Raw genomic sequence first — 27,997 nt, forward strand, 5'->3', positions numbered from 1 at the left:
CCCTGTTGAAATGTATTCATAATATTCTATAATACAGTTTTGAATAAATAATTTCATAGTTGAATAAATAGAATTTAATGTTAAAAAGTTAAGACCAGCAATGAAGAGTTTATTTTGTGTAATGAGAGAAGTGCCTATTAGGTAATGTGTTTCAGTATTTAAAATGTTAAATATTTGTTTCGTATTAATTATATTTGTGAAAATAATTTAGCAATGCTTTCAAGCATAGGAAGAAAGAGGTACACAAATGTTTGGTGAATTTAATTTATTTCTGAAAGTTTGTGAATGATCCAATCGCAGTTGAGGTCAAAGGGTGTGGAAGAAAGAACAGCGTCGAAGAAGAGAGAGACGAACCGCGTGTGGTTTTGCGGAGAGAAACTCGGTAAAAGTTAATGAAATTATCCAGTTAGTCAAAGTGTGCGATAAGGACTCTTGTAAAATACTTTAATGGTGATAATTCTGTCTGTGTAAGTGGCCTACTCTGCACACAAAGACGGAAATAAGTAAGTTAGCCGCTGATATAGTGGTTAATGTTTTTGCATGGACTTTTCTATAAGCTAGCGACCTCGAGTATAAATCTAAGCCCGTGTGGAGCTGTGAAATCGACAACGAGAATCAAAGACCCGACGGATCCAGATAGCGTTACCGACTGGTGGACGTTGCCCAGATCGTTGACCATGTGATGTGACTCTTCTTTCTCCTCATCTTCTCTTCCCCGCGAATCTGTCTTCTGCTGCTGACGCTTTGATCCATTGTGCGTGGGATTACATTCACATTAAGGTACCTTTATATTTTCTTTGGCCCGTGCCGTGTGGTGAAGCAGCCAGTGGATTTTAGGCTACAACGTACTCAAGCTAGGCTACATTCAGGCCTGCAACATTTAAAGGGTATCTCTAATTCAAGTGTTGCCGGCTATTTTATTTTCTTGGACCCTTTTTTTTTTAAATGTGAGTGCCTTTGTGATCTAGTGATTTTCACAAGAGATATTTAATTACTATTCCTTACTCTTTCTATATTTTTTTCTAAGTAAATCTGTTATACTTTTTTTTATATAACAGTTGTGGTCACTGACTCTTTTGATATTTTAAGTTAAGACAAAGATTGTTTTTTGGTTTAAATACTCAAATAATTACATTAGCTACATTTAAGTTCCAGTTGTGTGAAACTATAGCCTACTGTTTAACTAGTGATTTAAGGGGAAAGAGTTTTTAATTCACAAAAGTTAAGCACTAATTAGTTTATTAGTGAAACCTCACTTAATTTATTTTGTAGATTTTTAAAGAACTCAGGATAGCCACCTCTCATTATAGTCCAACACGCTAGAGAGGTGGTACATTACAAATGAATTTGAATGTGTGTGCAACATTCTCAGTTAAAAATGCATAAATACAAACACACAACCAACAACCTTTTACAGTAATTTTTACTGTCTGAGGAAAGACATACACTTCCCTTGATCCTTTTTCAGTTTCAATCTGTATCTATTCACCATCAGATTCACCCTGAACCAAGTTTTTCAGCATAAAGCTGCACTCTCTCTCACCACGAAAAAGTCTAGCAGAACTGGCCCTAAAAGGAACTTCAACAGTTGGGTTTTGTGGACCTCGTTTGGAGAAGGTCCTTCCAATGGGTTCTGAGATACTTTGAGGGACAGTGAATAAGCAGAATACTCTGATGCACAAACCAGCCTCTCCAGTGAAGTTTTCTTCTACTCTTATGGAGAAGTTAGTCGGTTCATCAGGGTGTGAAATGAAAAACCAAAATCAAAGCAATATCAGGTAGACTGTGGACTTAAGTTTAATAATTGTCTTCTACATTGTCTAAATATACTGTATTTTAAATATATCAGTAAAAAAGTATCAAAGCAAAGAATATAGACATTTTTTTTAACTTTAAAAATTTTGTTGAATAAATCACTTAACTAATATTTGAAGAGCTCATAAAACCTGATGTGACAGCAGTATTAATTGCGATCAGATTGGTGCTGTTTTTCTTGATCTTGATCTGTCTCCAGTTTCTGCAGCTGTGATGTCTATTGTTGCACAATACTTGCGTTACATCCCCTATCCTTAACACGTAAAACACTAAACGAACACATAATTTTTTAAAGGCATGAAATGTATTGAAACACAACACCTTTGAATACGATCACAACTTTTAATTAAAATGAAAGTCTTAAAAAAGATTACAAGATTTGATGGCATAAAGTAAAAAGGACATAAAAACAAATGTTGGGATTTTAGGATATTAGCACATGCTAAAATTCATGCTGTTTCACATTATGCTAATGTGTAAGAAAAGCCACTTGATGTATAAACTTAACAAAAAGCTTTATATCAGCTGTAATGTGTTGATCAAACCACTAAGATCTCTCTGAAGACATTTGAAGAGTCTCATACACAGATTCCTCTCTCTTCACTGGAGTCATGTAGACATGGTTGTCTTTATTTGGTTTCTTATGGTTTTCTCTCCTTCTGCCAAAATGGTAATGGTAGAATGTGTAGAATTAGTGACAAATACAAACATTTAACACCAAATGGCCAGCCAACATAATTTTCTTGAGTTTATGAAGTTCTTACCGTAGGATGACAGTCAAACAGGAAATGAAGATGACATTTACAACAACTGAAAGAGTAAAAAATATCCAAGGGGTGGACAAACTCCAACTTACTAAAACATGAGAAAAAAGGACATTTCATTCAAGAAGCCCACTACAGAATGATAGTTATAAAGATATTTGTCACTATGGCAAAAAATGTCAAATACTTTTAAAACGCATGATTTTGTCCTGCCTACTTTTGGGTTTCTCAGCATGATTGTGCACTTGGATTTCCATTTCTGCCATACCAATGAGATTCTTACTGACACATTCAATGGTTGCTTTGAGGTTCCTGAAACTAGCAATGGAGACGGTGATGCTGCTGCTGGTGTTCTTTGCTGAAGCAATACTGTAATATTCACTGTCCAGAATCGTCCAGTGTATCTCAGGTAACGGCACGCCACTGCTGACGCACATGCAGATCAATTCGTCACCCCACACCAAACAACAGGAGCTATTCAGGATTTTAGGGGCGTCTGAAGAAAAATTATTAACAAGTTTGTTTAAAAAATGGTCTTCATCATCTTACTTGAAATTTGAAATTATGATGAGTTATAAGTGAAATAATACATACGTCTTACTTTAAGGATCACAGTACTTTCGGTCTGTATGCTTTTTTGAAAAATGACTGTGCAGGTGAGCTTAGTATTGTGATGTCCAGCCTCAGGATGAAAAGTCATTTCTGAATAGAGGTGTTCACTACCAGGAACACCATAAGCTAGAAGTCTAATTTCATCAGGCTCAATCCCTGTCCAAACTATATCTGCTAAGGGATTCATGCAATCTCCAGGAACTTTGCAGGATATCTCTGCCTTCTCTCCCGGTGTGAGTTGTGGGACGTTTATAGTTGGTTTCTGGTTGAGCTCTAAAAACAATGATTTACTGGAGTCAGAAATGCTATAAATTAAATAGCATTTTAAAATGCTGTTAAAATGCATATAAACACACAACCAACCTTTTACAGTAATTTTTACTGTCTGAGGAAAGATATACACTTTTCCTTGATCCCATTTCAGTTTCAATCTGTATTCACCATCAGATTCACCCTGAACCAAGTTGTTCAGCATAAAGTTGCACTCTCTCTCATTATGAGAAAATACAACAGAAGTGTGCCAAAAAGGAACTTGAACAGTTGAGTTTTGTGGATCTCCTTTAAACCAGGTCCCTTCAATGGGTTCTGAGACACTTTGAGGGACAGTGAAAAAGCAGAATACTCTGATGCACAAACCAGCCTCTCCAGTGAAGTTTTCTTCTACACTGATGGAGAAGGTCGGTTCAGTAGTCGGTTCAGTAGTTGGTTCAGTAGTCGGTTCAGTAGTCGGTTCAGTAGTCGGTTCAGTAGGGTCTGAAATGAAAAAAGCAAAATAAAAATTTGCAATACTGTATTATTAAATGTAATATTTTGAAGCATTTTTTGACAAAATGGTATTAAAATCAATGGCTCATATCAAAGAGACAAACATGATTTTAAAATGAAAATTTTACAATTATTGACATTGTAAATTGATTATTTTGTTTTCACTTATTACACCCATTTATATTTCTTAACCTGGCTTTTAAGTCATAGATGATTTATAAAACAATTTAGTCAAAACATTTAATCTGACTATTTCTATGCTGATATTTGAAATGTTTTCATCACTCAAAAGTCAAAAGAAAACGTACTTGTTCTTTATAAATCAAGTAATAAGACCATGATGAAATTACAATACAATACACAAGTTAACACTCACCAAAACCATTACAGTCCGTCATTTGAACGACTGTTAGGATGAACAGCAATGTTTGCAGCATCTCAGACTAATAATGAGAGAAATACAGAAATCATGTATTTTTTAAGCAAAACTATGACTATAATAATAAAAAAATCAGTCTTATTTGACATTATTAGTTACAAAAAAGACACAAAAACTGTTAAAATGGTCGCTTACCTTACATTTGAAGAGCTGATGTGACAGCAGTTTTTCTTCAGATCCGTTTCGTGCTTTTTACTTGGTCTAAATGATTTATCAATACCATAGAGATGTGTGTACTTGATACCCCTCCCATGATGACTAAAAGTAAAACTAAACTAATATAGAAACCAGTATTGTAAGTACTGAAATTATTTTCTAAAAAACTAAAATTTTCTTTATACTTAATTATTTGTTCATTTCTGTACAATGAATTATGAGGATTCCATTTTTATTAGAAACCATCAATTCATGTTTTGAGAATAGAACCAAGACAATTGAGATCATCTTTTTTATATGCATATATTTTTATTTTTGCATTTTTTTTAAAGACATTTGATCAAAACATTGCTGTGTGCAACAAACAGATTCTAAGAGAAAACATCCCAGTAGAGATTTTTAAAGACATTAGATGGTGTATTGAAACCATCATAAAAACTTAAAATGATATATAGGTAACTCTTTTTCCAAAACACCATTAACTAACTAGGCATTTCCGTCGTACAAGAGCTCTGTTCAGAAATTGTGAATAACGACAGGCTGACGTTGCTGAAGGCAGATCACCTCATCTATGTACAGAGAGTTGGTCTTCACCTGGATCTCCTCCTCTAGGCTCAACTGGCTGCTTGCTAGAGCTTTCAGTTTAGTCTCTGAAAGCTGGAACGCCTCGGCTAGTCTAATGCAGAAACCATTGAGGGAAAATGCTTTTATTGGCGACATACCTATTAGGGCATGCAATTAAAGTTACATGTTTGGTAACATCCAAACCCTTTCCTTTACCTTTCGATGTAGTTAGTGAGCTCCTTGACCTCTGCCAGCAGCCGGATTTGAGCCGGGTCACGGCAGAGCTCAACGTTGGGCCTTTGGCTGCGAGCGGACAGTCGAGTCTGAGCCACTTTCAATGGAGCTTCTTTCTCTGCGATAGCCACTTTTAGAGCCTCCAGATTCTTTTCTTGATTTGCTATCTCTGCTAGCAGCTTTGAGAGAGCACAGACATGTGAAACTAGTCAAATTACAACAACAACAAAACCTATAGATAAAAAAAGTTCAAAAGTGACCTTATTTACTTAATAGTAGGTAAATAAAATAATATTTTACTTAAAATACATTTTTTTTATTATGAATTATCCAGCTTATTACAGTATATACGTCCCTACTATATGATGCTGACAACATGGCGAAAGTAGTATGTCCATATTACATTCATACTACGCACATTCATATAATATAGAAAATATTTTTTTAGTGTAATTACTTATTCAAAATAAGTACCAAATCAAGCCGTCCGCTGCATCTGAAATCGAATACTTGCCCACTATTTAGTTTGTGGAATATTCAACCGAGATTGCATGAGGTAAGTAAATGATGATGAGAGAATTTAAATTTTGGGTGAACTATCCTGCAACCAACCTCATTGAGCTGGTTCTCAAGCTGGGTTTTGGCAGTTTTGGTCTCCTGTATGCGCAGCTCAAATGCCCTCCCCGTAGCCTCATACTGTCTGCGCATGTCTGCCGCCGTCTGCTCTAGCAAGCTTTCCACAAGAGCTCTCAGGGAAAGAGAGTTTTTCTTCTCATTTTCAGCTTTGCTAATGTTTAAGTTGCAGAGGCTCTCCCATTCCTCAGGATTCACATCAATTCTGGAAACGGTAAAGGAAATAGGAAAGGAAAAAACGTTGGAAAACCTAAATCTGATAATATATTTATAAAACAGAATTAGATTTTTAAATACTGTATCACAAACATGTCATCGATCTTACCCAACACTTGTTAAGTTTGAATTCCCTCCGTTTAAATCAGGCGATGTGTTGGTGAGAAGAAAGCAGAAATCATCAATGCGTTCAGCCTGAAATTTGTCCTGCAAGTCCTTTTCCAGATAATACTTCACTGAACGAATAAGCCTGTAAAAGCACAGGAATAATTTACAGACTACAATGTAGTTTTGAGCAAATTAACGTTTATTTAACTAGAGAGAATTTTATTGAACAACACAATATAATTCAAGGATTCAGCGCCATATTTTAAACATTTTGAAATTACTCATCAACTGTATGTAGGACAATTGACTTATGGCTAAGCCACGCCCCCTCCACCCACTTGGACAAACAGTCAACATTCGGGGACAGGCGCTAAGGCAGCCGTCACAGTAGGAGACATTTCACAGGAGGCAATTGGTGATTTATGGAGACAGAAAAATTATATATTAGTGTAGGAGCCATTTCAATGTTCTGTCCAGGTTTGACCATAATGTGGCACTTGGGTTATGACATAGCAATTGGGGCTCATCTACTTAATAGGGTAGCTGTAATCAAGGGCAGGTGTTGCCAGAGTAAAAAGGGCAAACTAGTTTTTGTTAACAAATGTCCACTTTAATGAATGGAACCTTCCCTTGTTGTAAAGTGTTTCCGATTTATGTCTCTTGAGTTCAGTGTTGGATAGATCAGATGTTTTTAACCATTCATTAAAGTAAATAGGTTCAAAGGAGTCATTAGTTTGCGAATCGGCGAATCTGCAGTTTAGGACATCGCACAAGATTTGTCTCAAACTATTTTTTACAGTCTAGTCTCGACACCGAATACATTTCATCACCAAATAGATTTTTTTTTTGGTTTGAAAGTGTGGTTTATGTCATCTGATCTGGCGGGACAAAAATGCGCATTACGAAGGCTGACGGAAAACAGCGCGCCAGTTCCAGTTTTCGTACGCTTGATGTTTATACACAGGAATGATGATCGGCCTGTTCACATCGGCCCTATTTTGACATCAGAACCATACTGACGTGTAAAAAAATTACCAAATCGGCCGTTATATCGTGCACCACTACTGTATATCATCTCGAAGTCACCTAAAGGGCCTTAACTATGCATTGGAGGGTTATACTAATAATTTTATTGTTGAGAAGGTTGATGAAAAGCTTTAGCTCCAGGCAAAAATGTACAGGTCACAGCGTAAACGTGATAAACCACATGTCGTTGCCATCACTGTTTGGTGTTACAGTATTTACATGAATCATTCAGCACAACATTGTTAACCTTTGTTATCTCGGTTATTTACAGATACATTAATGAAGCTAAGTGACATGATGTACAACGTTAACGTTTTCTAATGTTAGGCTAACGTTACGTTAGAGATTTTAAAGATAACGTTCAAATACGTTGTTGACTTAGAACAGATGTACTGTAGACATCCTTGTTTAATTTATCCACGTTTAGTTGGTGTGGGGTATACCGTATAACTTATTCGCATAACTTAATCCAGAGCAGACACTTGTGACTTGGGAAAGGGTAAAAAAATACACACCATCGCTCAACCTTTTGGGAACCTAGTGTCAGAGTTGCATGTACACTGTTTGACCATTTTAAACTTAAAATAACAAGAAAAAAACGAATGAAAACTGACTAACTGCAATGCATTTCAATGGACGTGGAAGCAGAGAATGTCCGAGTGCATTGGATTAGCTGCGCACTGTGATTGGCTCATCACGTTTGAGGGCGTGGCTTAGCCATAGGTCAGTTGAAATCCTTACAAGTTAGTCCTTGGAGTTTTGTCACTGTCCCACTAACCTGATCTGCTCGTTGATCTGCTCCAGTGTTCGCTGTAGAAGAACCATCACACCCTCAATCACCTCCTTCTCCTTCAACAGTTCCTCTTCTACCCCATCATGCACCAGGTCAATCGCCACACGCTTCTCTCTGAGGATGTCCCGTACATATCACATGATTAGGCAACCAATGAGACATTTTGTGAAAGGTTTGAACTGTATTGAATGATGTTGGCCTAATCCTTAATTAGGGGTGGTTTATTTGCTTTATATTTTACACTATCATTCAAAAGTTGGGGTCACTAGACCACTGATTAGAAATCCTTCTAATATGATGATTTGCTTCTCAGGAAACATTTCTTATTATTATCAATGTTGAAAACAGTTGCGCTGCTTAATATTTTTTTTGTGGAAACCGTGATTGTTTTTTTCAGGGTTCTTTTTACTGTCACTTTTGATAAAGTTGGTCATGTAGTCCTCTGGCTGTACTCTACAGTGAGAAGTACCTCTCAGTAAGACATTGCAAAGTCACTTGAAAAGGCTGAGAGCAGCTCCCCAAGGCTTTTTCCACACGACTCCTGAAGACAATGAGGGTCTCGATCTCCTGCACCATCTCCTCAAACTTCTTCTCCAGTTCCTGCTTCCAGAATTTGATGTCCTGGATTCTCTGCTCTAAAGAAGCGGGAAGGAGAATATACAGACTAAGTAGGCCAGAACAGTTTAACAAATACATGTCTTTATCAAGGAAATCAATATAACCCTATCTGAAATAACTTCCTCTCTTCATCATTTCACTTATCTTTAAAAGGTCAAGTGTCATCTTTACACTTCCTGACTTACTGCACATCTCATGCAAGGCCTCTAGTTACATGCGTTTTGAGCACTGCATACCCAGCTTCTTTTGCGCATCCTGTTGCTTGTGTTTGGTAGATTTGTTGCTCTCCTCTATGAGTCTCTGACACTCTGCCCTCAGTTTCTCCGAGTGCGCTCGCTCTGCCTCCGAACTCCTGAAATGCACCTGGTTTGCATGCTTCCACTGGGATGGCAGAAACTTAGCAGGGGGTCCCATCAGCCTAGACATTATTCTAATGAGAAAGAAAGTCATTCTTTGGTTTTTAATTATTTTATAATTCCTAGACTATAATGATAACGTTATAATATGTAGTTATTTTAATGATAATGATATGTAGAATCTACATATCATCATTATCATTAAAATAACTACATCTCATTTCGTTATCATTATTGTAGATTATTATACATTGTAGATACTGTTTCCAAAAAACAACTAACATTATTTATATATATTTATATATATACACATTATAATAATTCAGGGTGACACTTTAGGTTCCAATTCTCACTATAATTAACTAGGCGCTTATTAACATAATTATTACTATAATATTGGCTGTTTATTAGTGCTTATAAAGCACTTATTAATGTCTTATTCTGCGTAACATTATTCTACATCCCTTATACGTAAATTTAACAACTACCTTACTATTAATAAGTAGCAATAAAGAGTTTATTGAGGCAAACGTCGTAGTTAATTGTGAGAATTCTCCAAGTGTGACCAATTCAGAAAACCATGTCAGGATATCAGTTACCTGTTATAAAACAAACATTTTTCTCCATCAATTCTTGTCATAAACAATTTATTTAGTGTTTTAAATAAGATAAACATTATAAATAGTTAGAATTAAAGCATTATTCGAAAATTAGGTGTCTTACCTGTCAGAAATAAATGCAATTCACTATAAAACACGACTGACGTGCTATCGCTGCCGGCAGGTAAACACACTGTTACTATGGGAATACAACTGTTTCAACGCTAGGGGGTAGTAGATGACACATACACACATAAACGACCAATAATGATAAAATAATTTACATATACACTAAAATTTTCCATCTGCATACTCAAAATAAAAAAAAAAATGAACAAGAAAATAAGATTTTAAAAAAATAGACGTTTATCTCTTACAACCTTGGTTTTATTATCATTTTCATTATCAAAATGAACTACACTGTTATACATTTTTGTTTATTTAAATAACTTTATTTCATGTCATCAGTATGCATTTAGTTGTTTGGGAAAATAAATTCTTCGTTTACAGAGAAGACAAATTTAGTTTCTTACAGTCTTTTACCTTTTATACAGTAAAATTGTATACAAATTTACTGAATTTATACATTAGCATTAGTCTAACATTAAAACAAAAACACATTCTTAAACCAAAAAAGCACTCTGCGCATAATCGGTTTATACTTGAAACATAAAATACCATAAAAATAGAATTGGTCAAAGTATTTCCATTACATCCTTCAGTTATTCGTACACAATTTCAGTGAGACACAAATAATATAATAATACCACTTCAGTATGAGTCATAAATAGATCAAAAAGGTAAACATGTGCGGATGTGCCATAAAAGTTATCAAATATATTGTGCAAAAGCAGGTATTCTTGACAGTGTAACAGTCTGCATTCATTTTGAATGGTATGAGAAAGCAAGGACAGCATACGCGGTAACAGTAAACATTGACATTTTGATGTACAGAGGACTAATAAAACATTTTTTGTTGTGAAAATATATTACAAGTTAAATGCAGACTAAAGTTGTTGTTTTTTTTTTTTTTTAAAGAATGTGGTAATAGTAAGGCTGTGGTGTGAATTCATTAATTAAATAATTAAATTACATTACTGGTATGCTTTTCTTAATTTGTAACAACTGTTCAATAAATTCAGTACCAATCTAAATGTGCTTAGTTAGAATACCACAATCTATTTGGGACGGGTCCCACCAACTTGCTGCAATTTAAAACATACTGGCTGCGATTTATAATATTTCTTGGTTAAAAGAGAAACAAACAAAAAACACATTGTAGTTACAGTATCACATTTCAATAAAAGCTCAAATTTTGGATTAAAATTGCACTTCGCTTAAATCCACTGGTAATGTTTGGTTTGACGTCTTGGTCTTAACTGGCAACCGTTTCATCAAGTCCATTGATATTTTCAGACAGTAAGCCCTCTTCAATCGCCACTCTGGATTCCTGCACCTGAAGTGAACATTCATTTGATTTTTATACCTAGACGTAAAACACTGAAGACAACTGAAAGTATGCCTTTCAAAATATACAGCCATAAAAGGGTCAAGTCAGATTTATTTTTATAGCACTTTATACAACACAGATTGTTTCGTATCAGCTTTACAGTGATAAACCTGAAAATTATGCAATTTGGCTGTTGTTCAGCTAAAGTTTAGTGATTAAAAATGATTGCTTACATAAAAGCAGAACTAGCCATATGTATATGTTACCGTAAATAAATTAATACATTTTTTTATATGTTACCATAAATAAAATTAAAGCATTTAATTGAGTTGCAATTTTGGGTGTAATTCATTACAACGCAACTGATCACTGTAATCAAATTACTTTTACCCTGATAAAGCAAAGTAAGAGATTACTCAAAATATTTCTGTGATTTAATTACAGTTACTTCAGATGTAATTGCATTAAATATTGTATAGACTATAGAACGATTCTATATGTAACAAAATCGGATTTAACATCTAATGATAAAATGTATGCTTATAATTGAACCTTCTCCCTTTAAAAACTGCAGTCAGTTCAAGAAAAAATGTGTCCAACTTTATACAAGTTATTTGAAATAATTTAAAGAGCAGATTCATGTCTATCCTTGTATTGTTCAAATGGTCGAGGTGTTTTTACGGGATCAAGAAAGTAATTAGTAATAAGTAGGGCTGTCAAACAATTAATCGCGATTAATCGCATCCAAAATAAAAGTTTGTGTTTACATGTTATATGTGGGTGCACTGTGTATAATTATTTTGTATATATATATATATATATATATACATAAATACACACACATGCATGTATATTTAAGAAAAAAATATTATTTAGATGTAAAATATTTATATATAATGTAAATGACATATAAATCTATATACAGTATATACATGAAAATGTTTCATAAATATATACAAGCATGTGTGTGTGTATTTATATATATAAAATAATTATACACAGTGCACCCACATATATTATGTAAATATAAACTTTTATTTTGGATGGATTAATCGTGATTAATCGTTTGACAGCCCTAGTAATAAGTATTTCTGTATTTTTTTAGAGAGAGTAAATAGTAAAATAATAATTACACTGTTGAAAATGCAATTAATAGCTAGTAATTAATGACCTTTTTAGAGTAATTTACCCAACACTGATTATGATTATAGCAAAATATAGAAGTAAAATTTGACTCACCCTGAAAGGTTGACTAATACCCACAATGCACTGCAGGTTGCTGCTATAATAGCACAGCACACATTCTCCCCCACGAACTGGAATTTCATCTTTGTTCACATAAACCTGTGAAAAAAAATACGATATAATCTATAATCTACTAATATGTGAAGATAAAAAAAATCATAATTCAACAAGAAACGCAGACAGCAAATGCTGCAAACCTGAAAGAGCTCATCATTAAAAGACACCTGGTCATCCTTCACCCAAGTGTACGTGATATAGTCTGAAACACTTTTAAAACCAACCTGAGAAGTGACAAACACAAGTTCTATATTAAAGAAACCCTGGATAATATCTAGTTCACAATATTTTACTATTACTATTGTACCAACAATACACAATAATATACACTCACCGGCCACTTTATTAGGTACCCCATGCTAGTAACGGGTTGGACCCCCTTTTGCCTTCAGAACTGCCTCAATTTTTCGTGGCATAGATTCAACAAGGTGCTGGAAGCATTCCTTAGGGAGTTTGGTCCATATTGACATGATGGCATCACACAGTTGCCGCAGATTTGTCGGCTGCACATCCATGATGCGAATCTCCCGTTCCACCACATCCCAAAGATGCTATATTGGATTGAGATCTGGTGACTGTGGAGGCCATTTGAGTACAGCAAACTCATTGTCATGTTCAAGAAACCAGTCTGAGATGATTCCAGCTTTATGACATGACGCATTATCCTGCTGAAAGTAGCCATCAGAAGTTGGGTACATTGTGGTCATAAAGGGATGGACATGGTCAGCAACAATACTCAGGTAGGCTGTGGCGTTGCAATGATGCTCAATTGGTACCAAGGGGCCCAAAGAGTGCCAAGAAAATATTCCCCACACCATGACACCACCACCACCAGCCTGAACCGTTGATACAAGGCAGGATGGATCCATGCTTTCATGTTGTAGACGCCAAATTCTGACCCTACCATCCGAATGTCGCAGCAGAAATCGAGACTCATCAGACCAGGCAACGTTTTTCCAATCTTCTATTGTCCAATTTCGATGAGCTTGTGCAAATTGTAGCCTCAGTTTCCTGTTCTTAGCTGAAAGGAGTGGCACCCGGTGTGGTCTTCTGCTGCTGTAGCCCATCTGCCTCAAAGTTCGACGTACTGTGCGTTCAGAGATGCTCTTCTGCCCACCTTGGTTGTAACGGGTGGTTATTTGAGTCACTGTTGCCCTTCTATCAGCTCGAACCAGTCTGGCCATTCTCCTCTGACCTCTGGCATCAACAAGGCATTTCCGCCCACAGAACTGCCGCTCACTGGATGTTTTTTTCTTTTTCGGACCATTCTCTGTAAACCCTAGAGATGGTTGTGCGTGAAAATCCCAGTAGATTAGCAGTTTCTGAAATACTCAGACCAGCCCTTCTGGCACCAACAATCATGCCACGTTCAAAGTCACTCAAATCACCTTTCTTCCCCATACTGATGCTCGGTTTGAACTGCAGGAGATTGTCTTGACCATGTCTACATGCCTAAATGCACTGAGTTGCCGCCATGTGATTGGCTGCTTAGAAATTAAGTGTTAACGAGCAGTTGGACAGGTGTACCTAATAAAGTGGCCGGTGAGTGTACATTTACCGTTACCATTATTTGTTAGACCTGCAGTCTGTGACCCCATCAGAACAGAGCACATTTTGGGAACCGCTCTCACCTTATATAAACCGATCCAGTCCCAGGCACTGGAGGGAAAGGACTGAAGAAGTCTGTAGGTTATGAGGGCGTCGAAGTCGGCACTCCACTCTCCTTCAGCACAGACCTGCACCGGAGGCGTCTCGTACATCTTTCTCAACTGATAACAGATTAACAAATGGTCATTCTTGTAGTATTTTATTTGAGTTAATGACTATTGTTTTAGATAAACTCCCCACCTCCAAGCGGAAGATGCCAATGACAGGCTTATGGTCGCTAACGCCATACTCCATTTTACTGGTGTAATGCTCCTGGGTCATTTTTAGAGGGAACTCATCGTCACCTTCCCCCTCCAGTTGTTTCTTTGGCTCATCTTCATTGTCTTCTTGAGTGTCCTCCGGAGGCGAGGACTTGGGCTTCACTCGCCAGAGGATCCGGTCACACCACGCAGGCTTGCGTTTCTTACCACTAGCCAATCACAAAGAGAGGAAAACGATATTACGTCAAATATATAATAGAATAAACTTGTGGATTTGAATCCGTTTTCACATTTGTTCAATTGCAAGAACATTGGCGTATCTTTCTGTACAGCCATGAAAATGAATTTATGTGGCATGCTTTTATAACTGTGAAAGATGAAAGGATTTTATGAAAAATATTTTAACAGCAACAAATAAAAAACAAAAAAGGCATATAGGTTTATGAAAAAAACTTGCAATGTCACAGTTGTTTGAAACAAGATTTATAGATTCAAGTGCTACAAAAAAATTAAACATTTAAATGTAATATTCTAATATACAACACATTCTAAAATAAGGTATAAAAACATAATAGAAAATAATTCTAATAGCAATTTCTATTAAAATAGGCTATATAGAGTTTATATGTATATAATTAGAGTAAGACACTACATATATATATATATATATACTGTATATAAATGCTTTAAAAAAAGCATTTTCACTAAAGTGAGCTGAGTCGTCCACATGCAAAGATCTGAACAGGTACTAGAAATGACAACATAGAAACATAGATTACATGACTGATACTTGAAACTCTTTGCAACACACAACACCAAATGTCCGAACACAGACTGGATGTATATGGATGTTAATAATGATTTATTTCTGGTGCTTCCATTTCAGCAGTAGATGAATGGGTGTTACAGGACGGGATGGGTGACACACAATGCACTGGTCTGCATTAAAGTGTGGATGAGGTCTAGCAGCTCTAGTGCAAAAAAAAAGAAGTATTTCCACTCTCTGATGGAAATACTAGAATTATGAAAAAACTGAAGGAATGCTTACAGAAGGCTAGACAAGCAGGGGAGGAAGGTTCAAGTTAAGAAGCACATGGGAAATTTAAAGCTTACTTAAAACCAAACCATGTCTTCTGTACCCTGCAGGGGTGAAAAGAGAGCACGTGTGAACACCTGACAGTTAAAAACAGCCCTCGCAGAGGAGCTGAGAGAGATTCAGGATATTGTAGTGATCACGGTTTCCTTCACAGCTATACAGAAAATGTAAAGTCAACATGAAATCCATTCTAAAAGTTTTATATAATAATATAATTGATCATTTTAAAATCTATTAAATGAGCAGGACTTGATGCTATCCTTATGGGATTTTATTTTAATAAGACTCGGAATATGCATTAAGACATTTTAATTTCATGTTAACCTTATAAACCAATGACTCAAATTACAATGCAATGTCATACAAATAATAGTGATTAATGATTTCATTCTGTTTTGTTCATGTCACTTGTGTAAGCCTAATTTTCTTTACTTTGAACTGTATAATACAAAATATATTAATGTTATCCCATATGATTTACTTTAATGCTGTGGACATTAATTATTATATTATATTAAATTATATTATAATGCAGTCTGATTAAACACACACGCCTTCATTTCATACAAAGGAAGATCTTCGATATAACTTTGTGTCCTTAACAGTGTTTTTTATTTTCTTTATTCTGTACTTTATTCTTTACTTTACTAAACTTCCTTTGCAAAATGTAACTGAAATTTGAACTGCACAATTATTGCTCTTATCTCAAATCATTGTAATTAGACAGAATAACCACAATTGTACAATTAATCAATAATCATGACAGCCCTATACTGCAAGTCACATTTAAAGAAGTCATTTACCTTGTGTCGTAGTTATCCGAATGCAAATCAAATTTATAGGTGGGCTGAAAGTCCAGAGATCCCTCTTCAAACTTCTGCAAAGTTGCTTCTTTCTGTTTCATCATGATGAGCTGGTGAGATATTGACATGCACAGATAAAAAAAAAAAAAAAAACATTATGCAAATTAAGCGAGTTACTGCAAATAAATGATTCATACATTAATACATTTTTCATTTACATGTATAGACATTGTTCCTACATCTAAAGGAGAGTGACATATAATTTATGTCACTAATAACGATTAAAGAGTGATCAGTACCTGATCTTTAGGCCAAAGCAGACTGAAACGCTGGCTAGTGAGGCAGTTCCTTACAAAGAGCATACCATGGTCCTCGATGCGGAAATTCAAATCCCCAAACCAGAACACAACCCTATAATGAAGTGAGAGAATTCACATGCAATAAAGTGCAATACATACTCAATAAAAACGATAATAAGAACATAATCAATAAACAAACATGCAAAATAAGGGTAACGCTTCCTTTTACAGTCCAGTTACCCATGTAAATACTATGTACTTATTTTAGTAACTACAATTACTGGGTAATAACTAGTACTAACCCTGAACCTACCCCTGTTCCATGTACTTACCTTATATTAGCCATGACTTTCTAAGTAAGTACACTGCAAGTACTGTACAATAAAAGGAAGTGTTACCAAAATAAGAAGGTAGAGCTTAAGAAATATGCATACAGTATGCTTTTTATGCACTATTACTTATATTATAAAATATCACGCTGGACTGACTTGTGGTCCAAAATGCGTGGTGTGTTTTTGGCGTCAAAGGTCTGAGCACCCAGGATATACTCGAACTCATTCACCCTCTGAGAGGCGTAGTTCATGTGAGCGGTGAGGTGACAGTTCAAGAAGCAGACCATGTGACCGTAGAGGGACAGACGGATAGACACGCCTCCTTTATTACCCTTTCATTTGAAGAAAATGAAGATGAAAATAAGATGACATTTTCAGTAGGTATATCAAGAGCTGCTCGCTGAAGTATTTGCATTTCCATGGTCTTACCCAGTAGCCGTAGAGTCCTGTGCGGGTGTAAGTGACCTGAATGTCTCTGATAAAGGGGGCGTGTTCCAGCTTGGAAAAGAAAAGCAATAGTAGACCCTGCATCCGTATGGAGGACACCTGAAACAGTAAAACGGAATTAGAAAACATAATTATAAAATGTGCACTATTTTCTGTGCAAAATTCACCCTATATATACATATATCATAAGCACCTTGATATAACCCAGAGGGGCCAGAGTGCTCATGAAGAGCTGACTCCAGGAGTCCTCGAAGGCCAGATCTGTGACAAACTTGAGAGGTGCAGCCTTCACTTCCTGCAGACTGGACAAGAGCAGCATCACAGACATTAGGACATTCAGACCACATACGTTTGAGGTCAGATACCTATAACTGTTCACTTTATGTGGGTCCGTAGACCTCAACATATAAAAACTCACCCGATCACATAGAGGTCGGGTTTCTTCGGGGAGCTGAGCTGAAGCAGAGAGTTCACATCTTCAGGAGGCTCAGCTGTGCCCACATTCCACGTGACGACATATAGCCTGTGGGAATAAGAAAGAAAGATTCAGTTCAATAAAATAATAGTGCATTCCTTCTGCTTGTGTAATCCATTTGGAATGGACCTCCATGTTTTCCTCACATAACTGCTCAGAGAACAATAACACCATTTCAACTAATTGGTCCGAGCAATTTTAAGCAGCAAATTGCGGATTAGCAGCTCAATCCGTTAAAACATTCTTAAGAACTACAGACTGAAATCTAAAGAAATCAAAATATCTCCTCCCTGAAGATCACTGCTGAAACAAGATACTCTTTGGAAAAACAGAGACAAGGTGTTCAGTTGCCACAAAACCAAACTAGAAACCAGCAGTAAGGTTGAGATCTGCCAGACACCACAACAAGAGAAGTGAAAGACGAAACCCGAACTGGTCTTTCTTAGGTCGACCCGCAATCTGAGAGAAAAGCCTAACGTTTTAACCACCTTGCGTGTGCAGATCATCCACACAGGTCATGAGCATGGCCTATCAATAATAATTTAAATATCATTCATATATAATCAGCTATCTCCTCCATGCTGGTCGTGTGAAAATAGCCCTCAATTGTCAGGTATTTCGTCTTGAGTGCCAGGGAAGCAAAGGCAGTTATTCCAGAAATCATTAATACAGTAGGCTGTAGGGGGAGAGTAGAAGGAGGTGGAGGCGTAGGCGGATTTTTAGATTAAAATCCTAATCTGGTTCATCAAGGGTTTACATGGCCCACCCCCACAAATTTAAACAAGAGCAAAACCCAATGCAATGGAGGTATTGTTGCATCTAAACTGCATCTTTCGTCAGCAGAACAATCCAAAAACACATTAAATAACAGTACAACCCATTGATGGCGCTGATGTGAAAGATGGAATACTCGCTCTTAATTATATACAGAATTTAATTAAGTTTATAGAGTGCTTGACTCTTGCAGTCAATATAAAATCTGTGACCAAAAATCGATGCAACTCTTGAAGGAAATAAATGTTGTGATGTTATTTCCATCAAGTGGTGCATCAATTTTTGGTCAAGATCTTGTATTGACAATGCAAGAGTCCAGCACTCTGTAAAGTCTCCTCCAGCACAATCCCAACGACTTTCAATGAATTTAAGGTCTGGACTCACAGGTGCCAATTCATGTGTGAAAATGATTCTTCATGCTCCTTCCGACCATTTGAGCAAGATGAATCTTGACATTGTCATCCTGAACATGGACATGAGGTGCCAAGGTTGTTTAAGAAATGAAAAGTTGCACCCTCCATCAATTATGTTTGGAAGAACTGTTGCCAAACATATAACATGATAGAAACGTAATAATCACTTCAAAACTTATCTATAAGAGTCATAGACCATTATGCATTTGCATTTGTAAATCCAAACCTAGTGGCCAAATTATAGAACTGTAAAACGATTTGATTTTCCATTAACAACTGAAACCCCCACATGTAAGTGTGTTGAGAAAGCTAATCCTAGAGTGCTTATCCCTGCTTTATTCTTTCACCATTTCAGTAAACAAGAGGCTACACTGTTCACCTTGACTAAGAATTCTGGATGTTGAAACATAAAAAGCGATTGAGGTCTTTAATCGACAATCTTGTGACAAAATTTCAACATCTAAAATACATTATACATGTTTGAGCTGCTCCATGAGAAGAAACTCTAAATAGATCATTGCTGTGCATTCACATAATGAGAATATATGATAAAAGTATAAGTTTGTGGCTTAGTGCCAAAAGATTTTGATGGAAATAGATATTAACTCTAGATGAGGTAATTCTTGATCACTGTGTGTCCTTGAACAAGCCACTTAATGGGAAAATGCATTATCAATAACTTTTGATAAGAGAGAATGTGCCAAATGAAAAATAAGAATATTTACCCAAAAGTGTCCATTTTACTGTCTTTAGGCTTTAGGGTGACAGAATTCAAAGCACGTGACAAATCTTCCTCCATCTTCGCCAACCTGTCAGAACACATCTTATTAACCTGTTCTGCATCAAAATGCATCGTAAGATAATATTTCCGTTATAATATTGTCAAGTCAAGAGTATGACGTCAGGATTATATACAATGTCAAATGTTGCATGCAATAATCTGAAATAAAAGTAGATTCACTTCTTATATCACTTTACATACTGAAATATCTAAAATAATACAACATAATGACAAGATCAAACGTGAATACGTTTAAAACAGTATTCAAACTACCTCGTACAAACTTCGTTTGTCTTCGCTTCCGCAGTCTCAAAGCCTCTGTGGTGTTCAACAATTAGTCGAGACAAAAATATCCTGTAACATCACGAACTGTGAACTGTATTTACATGAGAGAGGGTGTGTGAAACTGCACACAACATAACTCAGCCGTCCATGGCTGCTGGAAAGTTAAAATAAAAGTCCCGAAGAGGCACCACACACGTGAGGTATTAAATGGGTAATAAAATAGGCCTGTTCCTTTCATTCATCAAATTTAAATATTTTGTACTGTGCATTTAATCGGTTATCTTTTAAATTATGTCAATTTTATTTAGCATGAACAGAAAATAACACAACTTGTGTTTCGTGATCAAATAATAGTTTTATATTATATATTTTAAATATTATAAATAAATCAATTAAATATATAAATATATAATAATATTTTAATAATATCTAAATATTTTAAACCAAATTTTTAAGTAATTAAATTATAAACTTTAACGTGGGTCCTTCTGGTCCTTCTATGGGGACCCCCGGGGGTGCAAGGGAGTGTGAAATTGACATAATTAGGGGGTCAATGGAAATGTTAAATTTGTTTGAACATCTTGGGTGAAAGAACATCCCCAACTTAACCTAGACAGAACTTCTCCTCCCATTCCCAGACATTCAGTCAGTACAGCACGGACATCCAACTAAGTTCTTCAACGATAATCCAGGAGTTCAGCCAGGAGTCTTTTGGGTAATCTTTGATGATCAGCTGCCCTTTTAGGATCACATTACAAAAACAGCATGATAATGCAGGTTTGCTTTGCATGCAACACTTCCAGGCCCTTGTCATTTCTAAGCTGGACTATTGCAATGCTCTTCTGGCTGGACTTCCAACATGTGCAATCAAACCACTGCTAATTATTTAAAACGCAGTGGCACGTCTTGTCTCAATGTCACTCCTTCGTTTATCTCTTGTACTGGCTTCACGTTGCGGCTTGCAACAAATTCAAGACATCGGTGCTTGCCCAGAATAGCCATGGGCTCTGCACCATACCTCCACTCTCTCATGTACATCCCTCCAGAAGCCTGCGGTCGGTAAGTGAGGGGTGACTCACGCTTCCAACCCAAATAGGCAAAATATCACTCTCAATGACGTTTTTTATTTACTGTTCCTAGCTGGTGGAACATCCAACCCCATTCGGATAGGGTAAACACAGTTTCATACACCTTTGTTGATCTTGGAACAACATTCCAATAAACCAATCAGATTTAAGGGACAAGTTTACAGTTTATGTTAGGTTTAGGTTTACAACCAGGGTTAGGAGCTCTACATTAGTTATTCACATGTCATTTCCATCTGATGTTAAGGAAAAGTTGGTTCAGAAGTAATGATTGGGTTAGGACTATATTTTTATTATGGAATGTAGACAAAATATGTTGATTCAGGAACATGTCTTGCTTGGCAAAGTCACAGCGACCCTCATTACTCTTTAATCCCTTCCTGTTCCATCTTATTTGAACAATGACTGAAACTTTGTATTATTGCCACTTCTTGTGTTTATTGCTTTTTTGTGATGAATTGCTCGTCGTATTCCTCAACTGTAAGTCGCTTTGGATAGAAGCGTCTAGTAAATGAATGAATGTAAATGTAAAGCAAACAGTTTAATCCAGTAAATGGCACTCTAATTATTAGTTATTCAGTACTGGCAGCTGCTCTCTTGAGTCCTGACACCGTCTTCTTCATAGACTGTATCTTCACGGCAGATGTGGGATATGATCCACATGATGAACCTGGGAATTTCCCCATGGCCTCATTCTGACATGATTCACACTCATTCAGCATATTTCAATTTATATTTTTGCTCCTGTTCCCTTTTCAGCAGTTTAAAAGGATGTCATCATTTTCCTGGATAATTTTGAATAGTGTATTTATTCATAAACATCATGTCATTTACCACGGATTTTAAGAATAGAGAGCACCTTGATGCATTCTTTAAAAATAAGAGGGCAGGTTAATTTAAACATTTTTCAACATGAGGGTATTTCCACTGACTAAAGGATCTGATCTCAGCTCCTGGATTTGATTTGTGCCCATCATCGACACTATTTGAGAAAAGTGTAGTTCATTGCATCTCCCTTGCTGAAATGTTGAAAAGCCTGGTTTTGACCCCAGGTTATGAACATTTCGTGTTTTTCTCACATTTCGTTTCCTTATCAGTGTTTTTATTGTACTAACATGTCTCTGCTTGCTTCTTTCCAAAACAGAGAGAGCTTTTGATTCGATTATGGCACTGAAATAACCTTAAAATCAATATATTATTTTGTGATTTGTAATCAAGTCAGAAATATGATTTAGGACTAAATCAACCAGTTGGCTACACCAAAACACACACAATTTTTATTTCTTTAACTTAGAAATAAGTATGTAATGGCCAAATCCTGTCGGCGAAAATGCCTTGTTGATGCTAGAGGTCAGAGGAGAATGGGCCGACTGATTCAAGCTGATAGAAGAGCAACTTTGACTGAAATAACCACTCGTTACAACCGAGGTATGAAGCAAAGCATTTGTGAAGCCACAACACACACAACCTTGAGGCGGATGGGCTACAACAGCAGAAGACCCCACCGGGTACCACTCATCTCCACTACAAATAGGAAAAAGAGGCTACAATTTGCAAGAGCTCACCAAAATTGGACAGTTGAAGACTGGAAAAATGTTGCCTGGTCTGATGAGTCAGAATGAGAACATGGATCCATCATGTCTTGTTACCACTGTGCAGGCTGGTGGTGGTGGTGTAATGGTGTGGGGGATGTTTTCTTGGCACACTTTAGGCCCCTTGTGCCAATTGGGCATCGTTTAAATGCCACAGCCTAATTGAACATTGTTTCTGACCATGTCCATCCCTTTATGGCCACCATGTACCCATCCTCTGATGGATACTTCCAGAAGGATAATGCACCATGTCACAAAACTCGAATCATTTCAAATGGGTTTCTTGAACATGACAATGAGTTCACTGTACTAAAATGGCCCCCACAGTCACCAGATCTCAACCCAATAGAGGATATTTGGGATGTGGTGGAACGGGAGCTTTATGCCCTGGATGTGCATCCCACAAATCTCCAAATTTAATTGCTCAATTTGAAGAAAATCACAAACAATATATCTGGACAAATGATTAGTTTCCACTGTTACCCAAGATTGTTCTCTCGCGTAACTGGCAGACAAAACATCAGATGATAAAATGCCCACAGTGCTCATTTTTACATACCGGCCTAATCATTGCGAAAAATGCGCAAGTATATTGTAACCGTAAGTAACTGTTTTCTGCGCATCATTATGTCTCAAGAGCTTTTGAGCAGCGATTTTCTTAACAAACCTCGAGTAAAATCAGTGTTATTAGAAACACTTGTCTGCTTAAAAATGTGTTTACAGAGGTGTGGAGTTGCTAAGTCACATTTCAAGAATTCTGTCACTCCATTATACTGCGTTATATGGGAGACAGCTGCCATTAACAGGACATGCCTACACTTGCAGCCCTGGAAATAGTTTGCTCTTTGAAACTTTGGACTTAATAATAATAAAATCTTAAAACTACTTTTTTTTCTTTAAAGAAAATTAGAGACAAACAAATGGAAATATGGAAAAAATAGTCAATCTATTATTATACAGTCATTCAGTGTCCTTTCTTTGCGGGTTCAGCCAACATTTTGAGTGTTTTTCATGATGATGCTGCAAAGCTGGAAAAAAAAAACATAACAGCTGTGCACAACATGCAGAGTATTTTGTTTGGGGTCAGTATGATTTTTAAATATTTTACAAAAAAGTCTATTGCTCACCAAGTCAACATTTATTTGATAATATACAATAAAAACAGTGAAGTATTATAAACAGCTGTTTTCTATTTGAATATATTTTGAAATGTCATTTATTGATGGCAAAGCTGTTTTTTCAGCATCATTAATCCAGTCTTCAGTGTCACATGATCCTTCAGAAATCATTCTAAAATGCTGATTTGATGCTCAAGAAACAATAGTATTGTCAATGTTATGCTGATTACTACACTGTAAAAACTGATCAATAAGTCATGATGTTTTTACATTGCTTTAACTCATCAAAATAAGTTTTTCAACTTTCTTTTTTTTTACAAGTTATACAAGATTCAATCATGTTTTAAAAGTCAGTTTAATGTAATTCAAGTTGAAATGACTTAAAACATCCAAGTTTATTTATTGTACTTACAAATGTAAGGCAGCAACTTTGAATATATACTGTATATTTTTTTACTGTGTACTTACTTGGTAAACTGATATATTTTGCTCTTTCATGGATATAATATCCGTATTTATTTTGAAAAAGAAGTATTTTGGAATTTTATCTTTAATGTCGCTTTTGATTAATTTAATTTATTGGGAATTGTGTAGTGAAAGATGTTGACTATCCTTGGTGTCTTTATATTAGCTGCTAAATTTACTCTGTCTTATCATCTGTACAGGTTTTGAAGTCATATGCCAAGTCTTAGTCAAAACTGAGTGATTCACAAACCTTTCCAGCAGTCTGGGAATATTAATAGTACTCTTGAAATGAACTTGGCATAATTATTTGCCATCATTTAGGCCTTTAAATAGATTTCTCCTTTTTTTTCAAGTAAGTCTGAGAGGTATGTACTAATGTGGCTTCTAAAACCCTAAAATCACAAAAAATATCAAAACAAGAAGCACTAACATGACTTTTATAACCTTTCATTACTCATGTCCTTTACCAAAATGAGTCAACAAATCACTCGAAGCTAAAAGCAGCACCGGAGGGAGCAGTGATATCATTGCTCGCTCAGGTGTCCTAAAAGCAGTTTTTAACCACATTCTGCTGGCTGTGCGGCTAGAGGAAGTGGAGGATTGGCCAAGGTACTTTTTACATGAATCACAAACAATTTTTGATAGGAGAGAGCACAATAAAGAACCCTGTCAGACCGAGCAGAACATCATCCGGTCAACATGGAGCTCACAGCTGTGGTATTGCTGGTGATTGCTGCACACGCTTTAGCAAAACCAATTTCAAGTGAGGAGAAAGACGAGGTGTTATTCGCTGAGGTAGGGAGAGCATTTTTTTTGTGGGATAAATCTTTGCTTCTTCATTTTCTGTTCTTTAAATTGTATTCAAATTTAAATTTCGTATTTAAATTGTATTTCTTTTTTTTTTAGAAATATCTTCGAAGGTACTATGGCATGCCAGCTGGTCTACAAGGAAAAGAAAAAACATCCGATGTGATGTATAAGAAGAAAATTCAAGAGATGCAAGAGTTTTTTAAGTTGAACGTTACGGGAAAGCTGGACGACGACACTTTGGAGCTAATGGAAATGGCTCGCTGCGGAGTTCCTGATGTGGCCGAATATAATCACTTTCCAAATGACCTCAAGTGGAAAACCACAGAGGTGACCTTCAGGTTTGTGTTTGCATATTAAATAATTGAATAAGATTTTTTTAAAAAGAGGCAGTTTATTTTCAAAATATGTGTTTTATTCACTTTCAGGATTCTGAATTACACTCCTGACCTGAGCAAGGCGGATGTGGACAGAGCCGTCCGAAATGGTTTAAATGTCTGGAGCAGTGTGACTCCGCTGAAGTTTAAGAAACTGTATGAGGGAAATGCTGACATCATGATCAGCTTCGGAGCAAGAGGTACCACTGTTTTTATTATTCATTCAAGTGGGAATTAAATGAACGATATCTTCCTGGGCTTTTTGTTACTATCAATTTCCATTCTTTTTCTGAATGCAAATGACAGAACATGGAGACTTCAACCCGTTTGATGGACCAGAGGGGCTTCTTGCTCATGCTTACCCCCCTGGAAATGGCATTGGTGGTGATACACACTTTGATGAGGACGAAACGTGGACCAAAGACTTTAATGGTACAAAAAAATACCATTTGTGCAGTAGCTGCACCACTTTTCAAAAGTTTGGGCATCCATCCTTGCTGAATAAAAGTATTAATTGATAGCTTGTTTGTTTGTTTTTTTAAATGTACTGACCCTAAACTTTTTAACAGTAAAACATCTTAATTTATTATCATAGTAATCTTCACTATGTTCCTTGCAGCATTCAATCTCTTCTTGGTTGCGGCCCATGAGTTTGGTCATGCTCTCGGCATGGCCCATTCCTCTGACCCTGGGTCACTGATGTACCCGGTTTACTCCTACCGCAAGGGTTACCCGCTCTCTGAGGATGACATTAAGGGGATCCAGTCTCTCTATGGTGAGTAATATACCATTTCGACCAATAGATTAGAAAATAGAAAATAGATTTTCTAGAAGTCTTCATAGTCCTGATTCTACCTGATTTTGGGTTAATCAAAGGTGAAAACCCAAACCATAGAAGGATCAAGCCCAAACCCGACGCTCCAAGCAAGTGTGACCCTGAACTGAGTTTTGATGCCGTCACTGAACTCCGTGGAGAGACAATCATTTTCAAAGACAGGTGCAAAAATAGTCCACAGTTCATTGCTGCGATAAAACTGTCCCTGGCTGCACTAGCACATTTTTAAAACTCTTGCATGATGTGTTACATAACCTAATAGCGATCCTGAAAATATTTTTGTTGCAGGTTTTACTGGCGGCTACATTTACAAATGCCTGAGCCTGAACAAACCCTCATTAAAAGTACCTGGCCTGAAATACCAAACAAAGTAGATGCTGCCTATGAGAACCCAGAAAAAGATGTTGTCATCATATTCAGTGGTTAGTTATGAGATTCAAATGATTCAAATGTCAAGCTCAAATGAACGTTTTCTTTACAACACTTATTTATCAAAATAGTATAGCTTTTATTTTTATAGTCAGTATTGTATCAGTTTTTATTTTAGTTTTAGTTTGTTTTTAGTCATTTTTTGTTCAGTTTTAGTAATTTCAGTACTTCAAGGCAACATTTTGTTAAAGGTTTTACATCTATACTTTTTTTATTTTAGCTTTATTTCAATTAACAGAAACCATTTTTAATTGTTTTAGCTTTTTTTAAATTAACAATAACACTGCCACACTTGCAGATGCATTTTTGAGTTAGATTTAACTCATATTATTTTTTTTATGTTTTTTTTTTTTTTTTGATGAAAAAATATTACAGGAATCAAAATGTGGGCTCTCAATGGTTACAATCTTGTTGACGGCTATCCAAAATACATTCACAAACTGGGTCTCCCGAAGACCGTCCGCAAAATAGATGCAGCTGTAAACATCCGAGATACTGGCAAGACTCTACTTTTTGTAAAAGAGGAATACTGGAGGTATGTTACAATATTCTGAGGACAAATCCCCCACCCCCACCCCCTAAAAAGCTAATCTAAGCTGCATCTCTTCTCCAGTTATGATGAGCGGACAGGCACCATGGATAGTGGATACCCACGATCCATTGAGGAGGACTTTCCCGGAATTGGAGATGAAGTGGATGCCGCTGCTTATCATTTTGGTATGGTTAAATCAGTTGCATAACTTTCCTATTGTTTCAGCTAATGTATTTGAACCGATTCTCCAAGGCATTTTTGACTTGTTTAATTGTTGTTTCTCTTTTTTAACAGGATATTTGTACTTCTACCATGAGCATATTCAGTTTGAATACAGTTACAACTCAAGGAAAGTCATGCGTATCATGAGGGCCAACTCTATTCTCAACTGTTGAGCACTTACAATGTGGATGTGCCATAAACTGTCAATTGTTATCAACTGCTGTGAAAATTAGCATTTCCTTTTCTGTGTTTTCAACTACTGAGCTGGAAAATCAGTAGAAAGTCTACATTATTTTCTCATTTATTTATAGACCATGATTCTGGAATCGTGTCTGGGATATTTTGGTAAAATTAACTTCTGTGTGATTCTTTATATGCATCCAATGGGGAGCAAAGAAAGTGAAATATATATTGATTGAACTAAAAACTGTAAATGTGTTATGCCCTCTACAATACCATTGTTAAAAAAAATAATAAAAAGAAACAGAAAAATTAATACAATGGTGAGTTAT

The 27,997-nt window shown here is 36.2% G+C and overlaps 4 protein-coding genes across 6 annotated transcripts; 1 reads left to right on the forward strand and 3 right to left on the reverse strand.

Moving 5' to 3' along the window:
* Nucleotides 1–2,180: 2,180 nt before the first annotated feature.
* LOC120478983 (sialic acid-binding Ig-like lectin 14) lies at nucleotides 2,181–4,354 on the reverse strand. Its single transcript, XM_089120800.1, has 6 exons — nucleotides 4,333–4,354; nucleotides 3,555–3,944; nucleotides 3,174–3,464; nucleotides 2,797–3,075; nucleotides 2,580–2,670; nucleotides 2,181–2,474 (listed from the first exon to the last, which is right to left on the reverse strand). Exons 1-6 carry the CDS (start codon nucleotides 4,352–4,354, stop codon nucleotides 2,363–2,365), a joined length of 1,185 nt encoding a protein of 394 aa, XP_088976926.1. The 3' UTR covers nucleotides 2,181–2,362.
* Nucleotides 4,355–4,836: 482 nt separating this feature from the next.
* On the reverse strand, nucleotides 4,837–10,021 carry tekt1 (tektin 1). Of its 2 annotated transcripts, XM_039670482.2 has the most exons (8): nucleotides 9,823–10,021; nucleotides 8,980–9,173; nucleotides 8,595–8,760; nucleotides 8,111–8,239; nucleotides 6,308–6,448; nucleotides 5,962–6,187; nucleotides 5,332–5,528; nucleotides 4,837–5,227 (listed from the first exon to the last, which is right to left on the reverse strand). In XM_039670482.2, the coding sequence occupies exons 2-8, from the start codon at nucleotides 9,167–9,169 to the stop codon at nucleotides 5,068–5,070; spliced, it is 1,209 nt and encodes a 402-aa protein (XP_039526416.2). In that variant the 5' UTR covers nucleotides 9,170–9,173; nucleotides 9,823–10,021; the 3' UTR covers nucleotides 4,837–5,067. The 2 variants fall into 2 exon arrangements, with proteins under 2 accessions (XP_039526416.2, XP_088977224.1); XM_089121098.1 differs by lacking the exon at nucleotides 9,823–10,021 and having other exon boundaries at nucleotides 8,980–9,193.
* A 107-nt stretch (nucleotides 10,022–10,128) lies between these two features.
* inpp5ka (inositol polyphosphate-5-phosphatase Ka) lies at nucleotides 10,129–20,196 on the reverse strand. 2 transcript variants are annotated; one of them, XM_039670982.2, is made up of 14 exons: nucleotides 20,012–20,196; nucleotides 19,683–19,766; nucleotides 17,714–17,818; nucleotides 17,489–17,597; nucleotides 17,278–17,394; nucleotides 17,005–17,180; nucleotides 16,517–16,628; nucleotides 16,218–16,327; nucleotides 15,432–15,458; nucleotides 14,299–14,527; nucleotides 14,082–14,219; nucleotides 12,591–12,674; nucleotides 12,388–12,492; nucleotides 10,129–11,154 (listed from the first exon to the last, which is right to left on the reverse strand). In XM_039670982.2, the coding sequence occupies exons 2-14, from the start codon at nucleotides 19,754–19,756 to the stop codon at nucleotides 11,074–11,076; spliced, it is 1,467 nt and encodes a 488-aa protein (XP_039526916.2). In that variant the 5' UTR covers nucleotides 19,757–19,766; nucleotides 20,012–20,196; the 3' UTR covers nucleotides 10,129–11,073. The 2 variants fall into 2 exon arrangements, with proteins under 2 accessions (XP_039526916.2, XP_039526919.2); XM_039670985.2 differs by lacking the exon at nucleotides 15,432–15,458.
* A 4,667-nt stretch (nucleotides 20,197–24,863) lies between these two features.
* mmp13b (matrix metallopeptidase 13b) lies at nucleotides 24,864–27,986 on the forward strand. The gene is made up of 10 exons (XM_039670986.2): nucleotides 24,864–25,078; nucleotides 25,190–25,431; nucleotides 25,519–25,667; nucleotides 25,774–25,899; nucleotides 26,087–26,242; nucleotides 26,344–26,464; nucleotides 26,591–26,724; nucleotides 27,107–27,266; nucleotides 27,345–27,448; nucleotides 27,558–27,986. Exons 1-10 carry the CDS (start codon nucleotides 24,983–24,985, stop codon nucleotides 27,656–27,658), a joined length of 1,389 nt encoding a protein of 462 aa, XP_039526920.2. The 5' UTR covers nucleotides 24,864–24,982; the 3' UTR covers nucleotides 27,659–27,986.
* Nucleotides 27,987–27,997: the final 11 nt, after the last annotated feature.

Source organism: Pimephales promelas, chromosome 16 (assembly GCF_988280905.1).
Source record: "Pimephales promelas chromosome 16, fPimPro1.hap1.1, whole genome shotgun sequence".
Lineage (NCBI taxonomy): Eukaryota > Metazoa > Chordata > Actinopteri > Cypriniformes > Leuciscidae > Pimephales > Pimephales promelas.

Excerpts from the sequence above, each read along its gene's own strand:
- LOC120478983 (XM_089120800.1), bottom strand. The coding sequence starts at position 4,354 with ATGACGGACTGTAATGGTTTTG. Across the intron at positions 3,076-3,173 it reads TGTGATCCTTAAAGTAAGAC|ACGCCCCTAAAATCCTGAAT; the intron begins GTATGTATTATT and ends ATTTTTCTTCAG. Across the intron at positions 2,475-2,579 it reads TGTTTGACTGTCATCCTACG|AAGGAGAGAAAACCATAAGA; the intron begins GTAAGAACTTCA and ends CCATTTTGGCAG.
- tekt1 (XM_089121098.1), bottom strand. The coding sequence starts at position 9,193 with ATGACTTTCTTTCTCATTAGAATAATGTCTAGGCTGATGGGACCCCCT. Across the intron at positions 8,761-8,979 it reads GGATGCGCAAAAGAAGCTGG|AGCAGAGAATCCAGGACATC; the intron begins GTATGCAGTGCT and ends CCGCTTCTTTAG. Across the intron at positions 6,188-6,307 it reads TCAAACTTAACAAGTGTTGG|AATTGATGTGAATCCTGAGG; the intron begins GTAAGATCGATG and ends TACCGTTTCCAG.
- inpp5ka (XM_039670982.2), bottom strand. The coding sequence starts at position 19,756 with ATGGAGGAAGATTTGTCACGTGCTTTGAATTCTGTCACCCTAAAGCCT. Across the intron at positions 17,819-19,682 it reads AGTAAAATGGACACTTTTGG|GCTATATGTCGTCACGTGGA; the intron begins GTAAATATTCTT and ends TTATTCCCACAG. Across the intron at positions 16,629-17,004 it reads CCACGCATTTTGGACCACAA|GGTTGTGTTCTGGTTTGGGG; the intron begins GTCAGTCCAGCG and ends ACTTCATTATAG.
- mmp13b (XM_039670986.2), top strand. The coding sequence starts at position 24,983 with ATGGAGCTCACAGCTGTGGTATTGCTGGTGATTGCTGCACACGCTTTA. Across the intron at positions 25,432-25,518 it reads ACCACAGAGGTGACCTTCAG|GATTCTGAATTACACTCCTG; the intron begins GTTTGTGTTTGC and ends ATTCACTTTCAG. Across the intron at positions 27,449-27,557 it reads TGCCGCTGCTTATCATTTTG|GATATTTGTACTTCTACCAT; the intron begins GTATGGTTAAAT and ends CTTTTTTAACAG.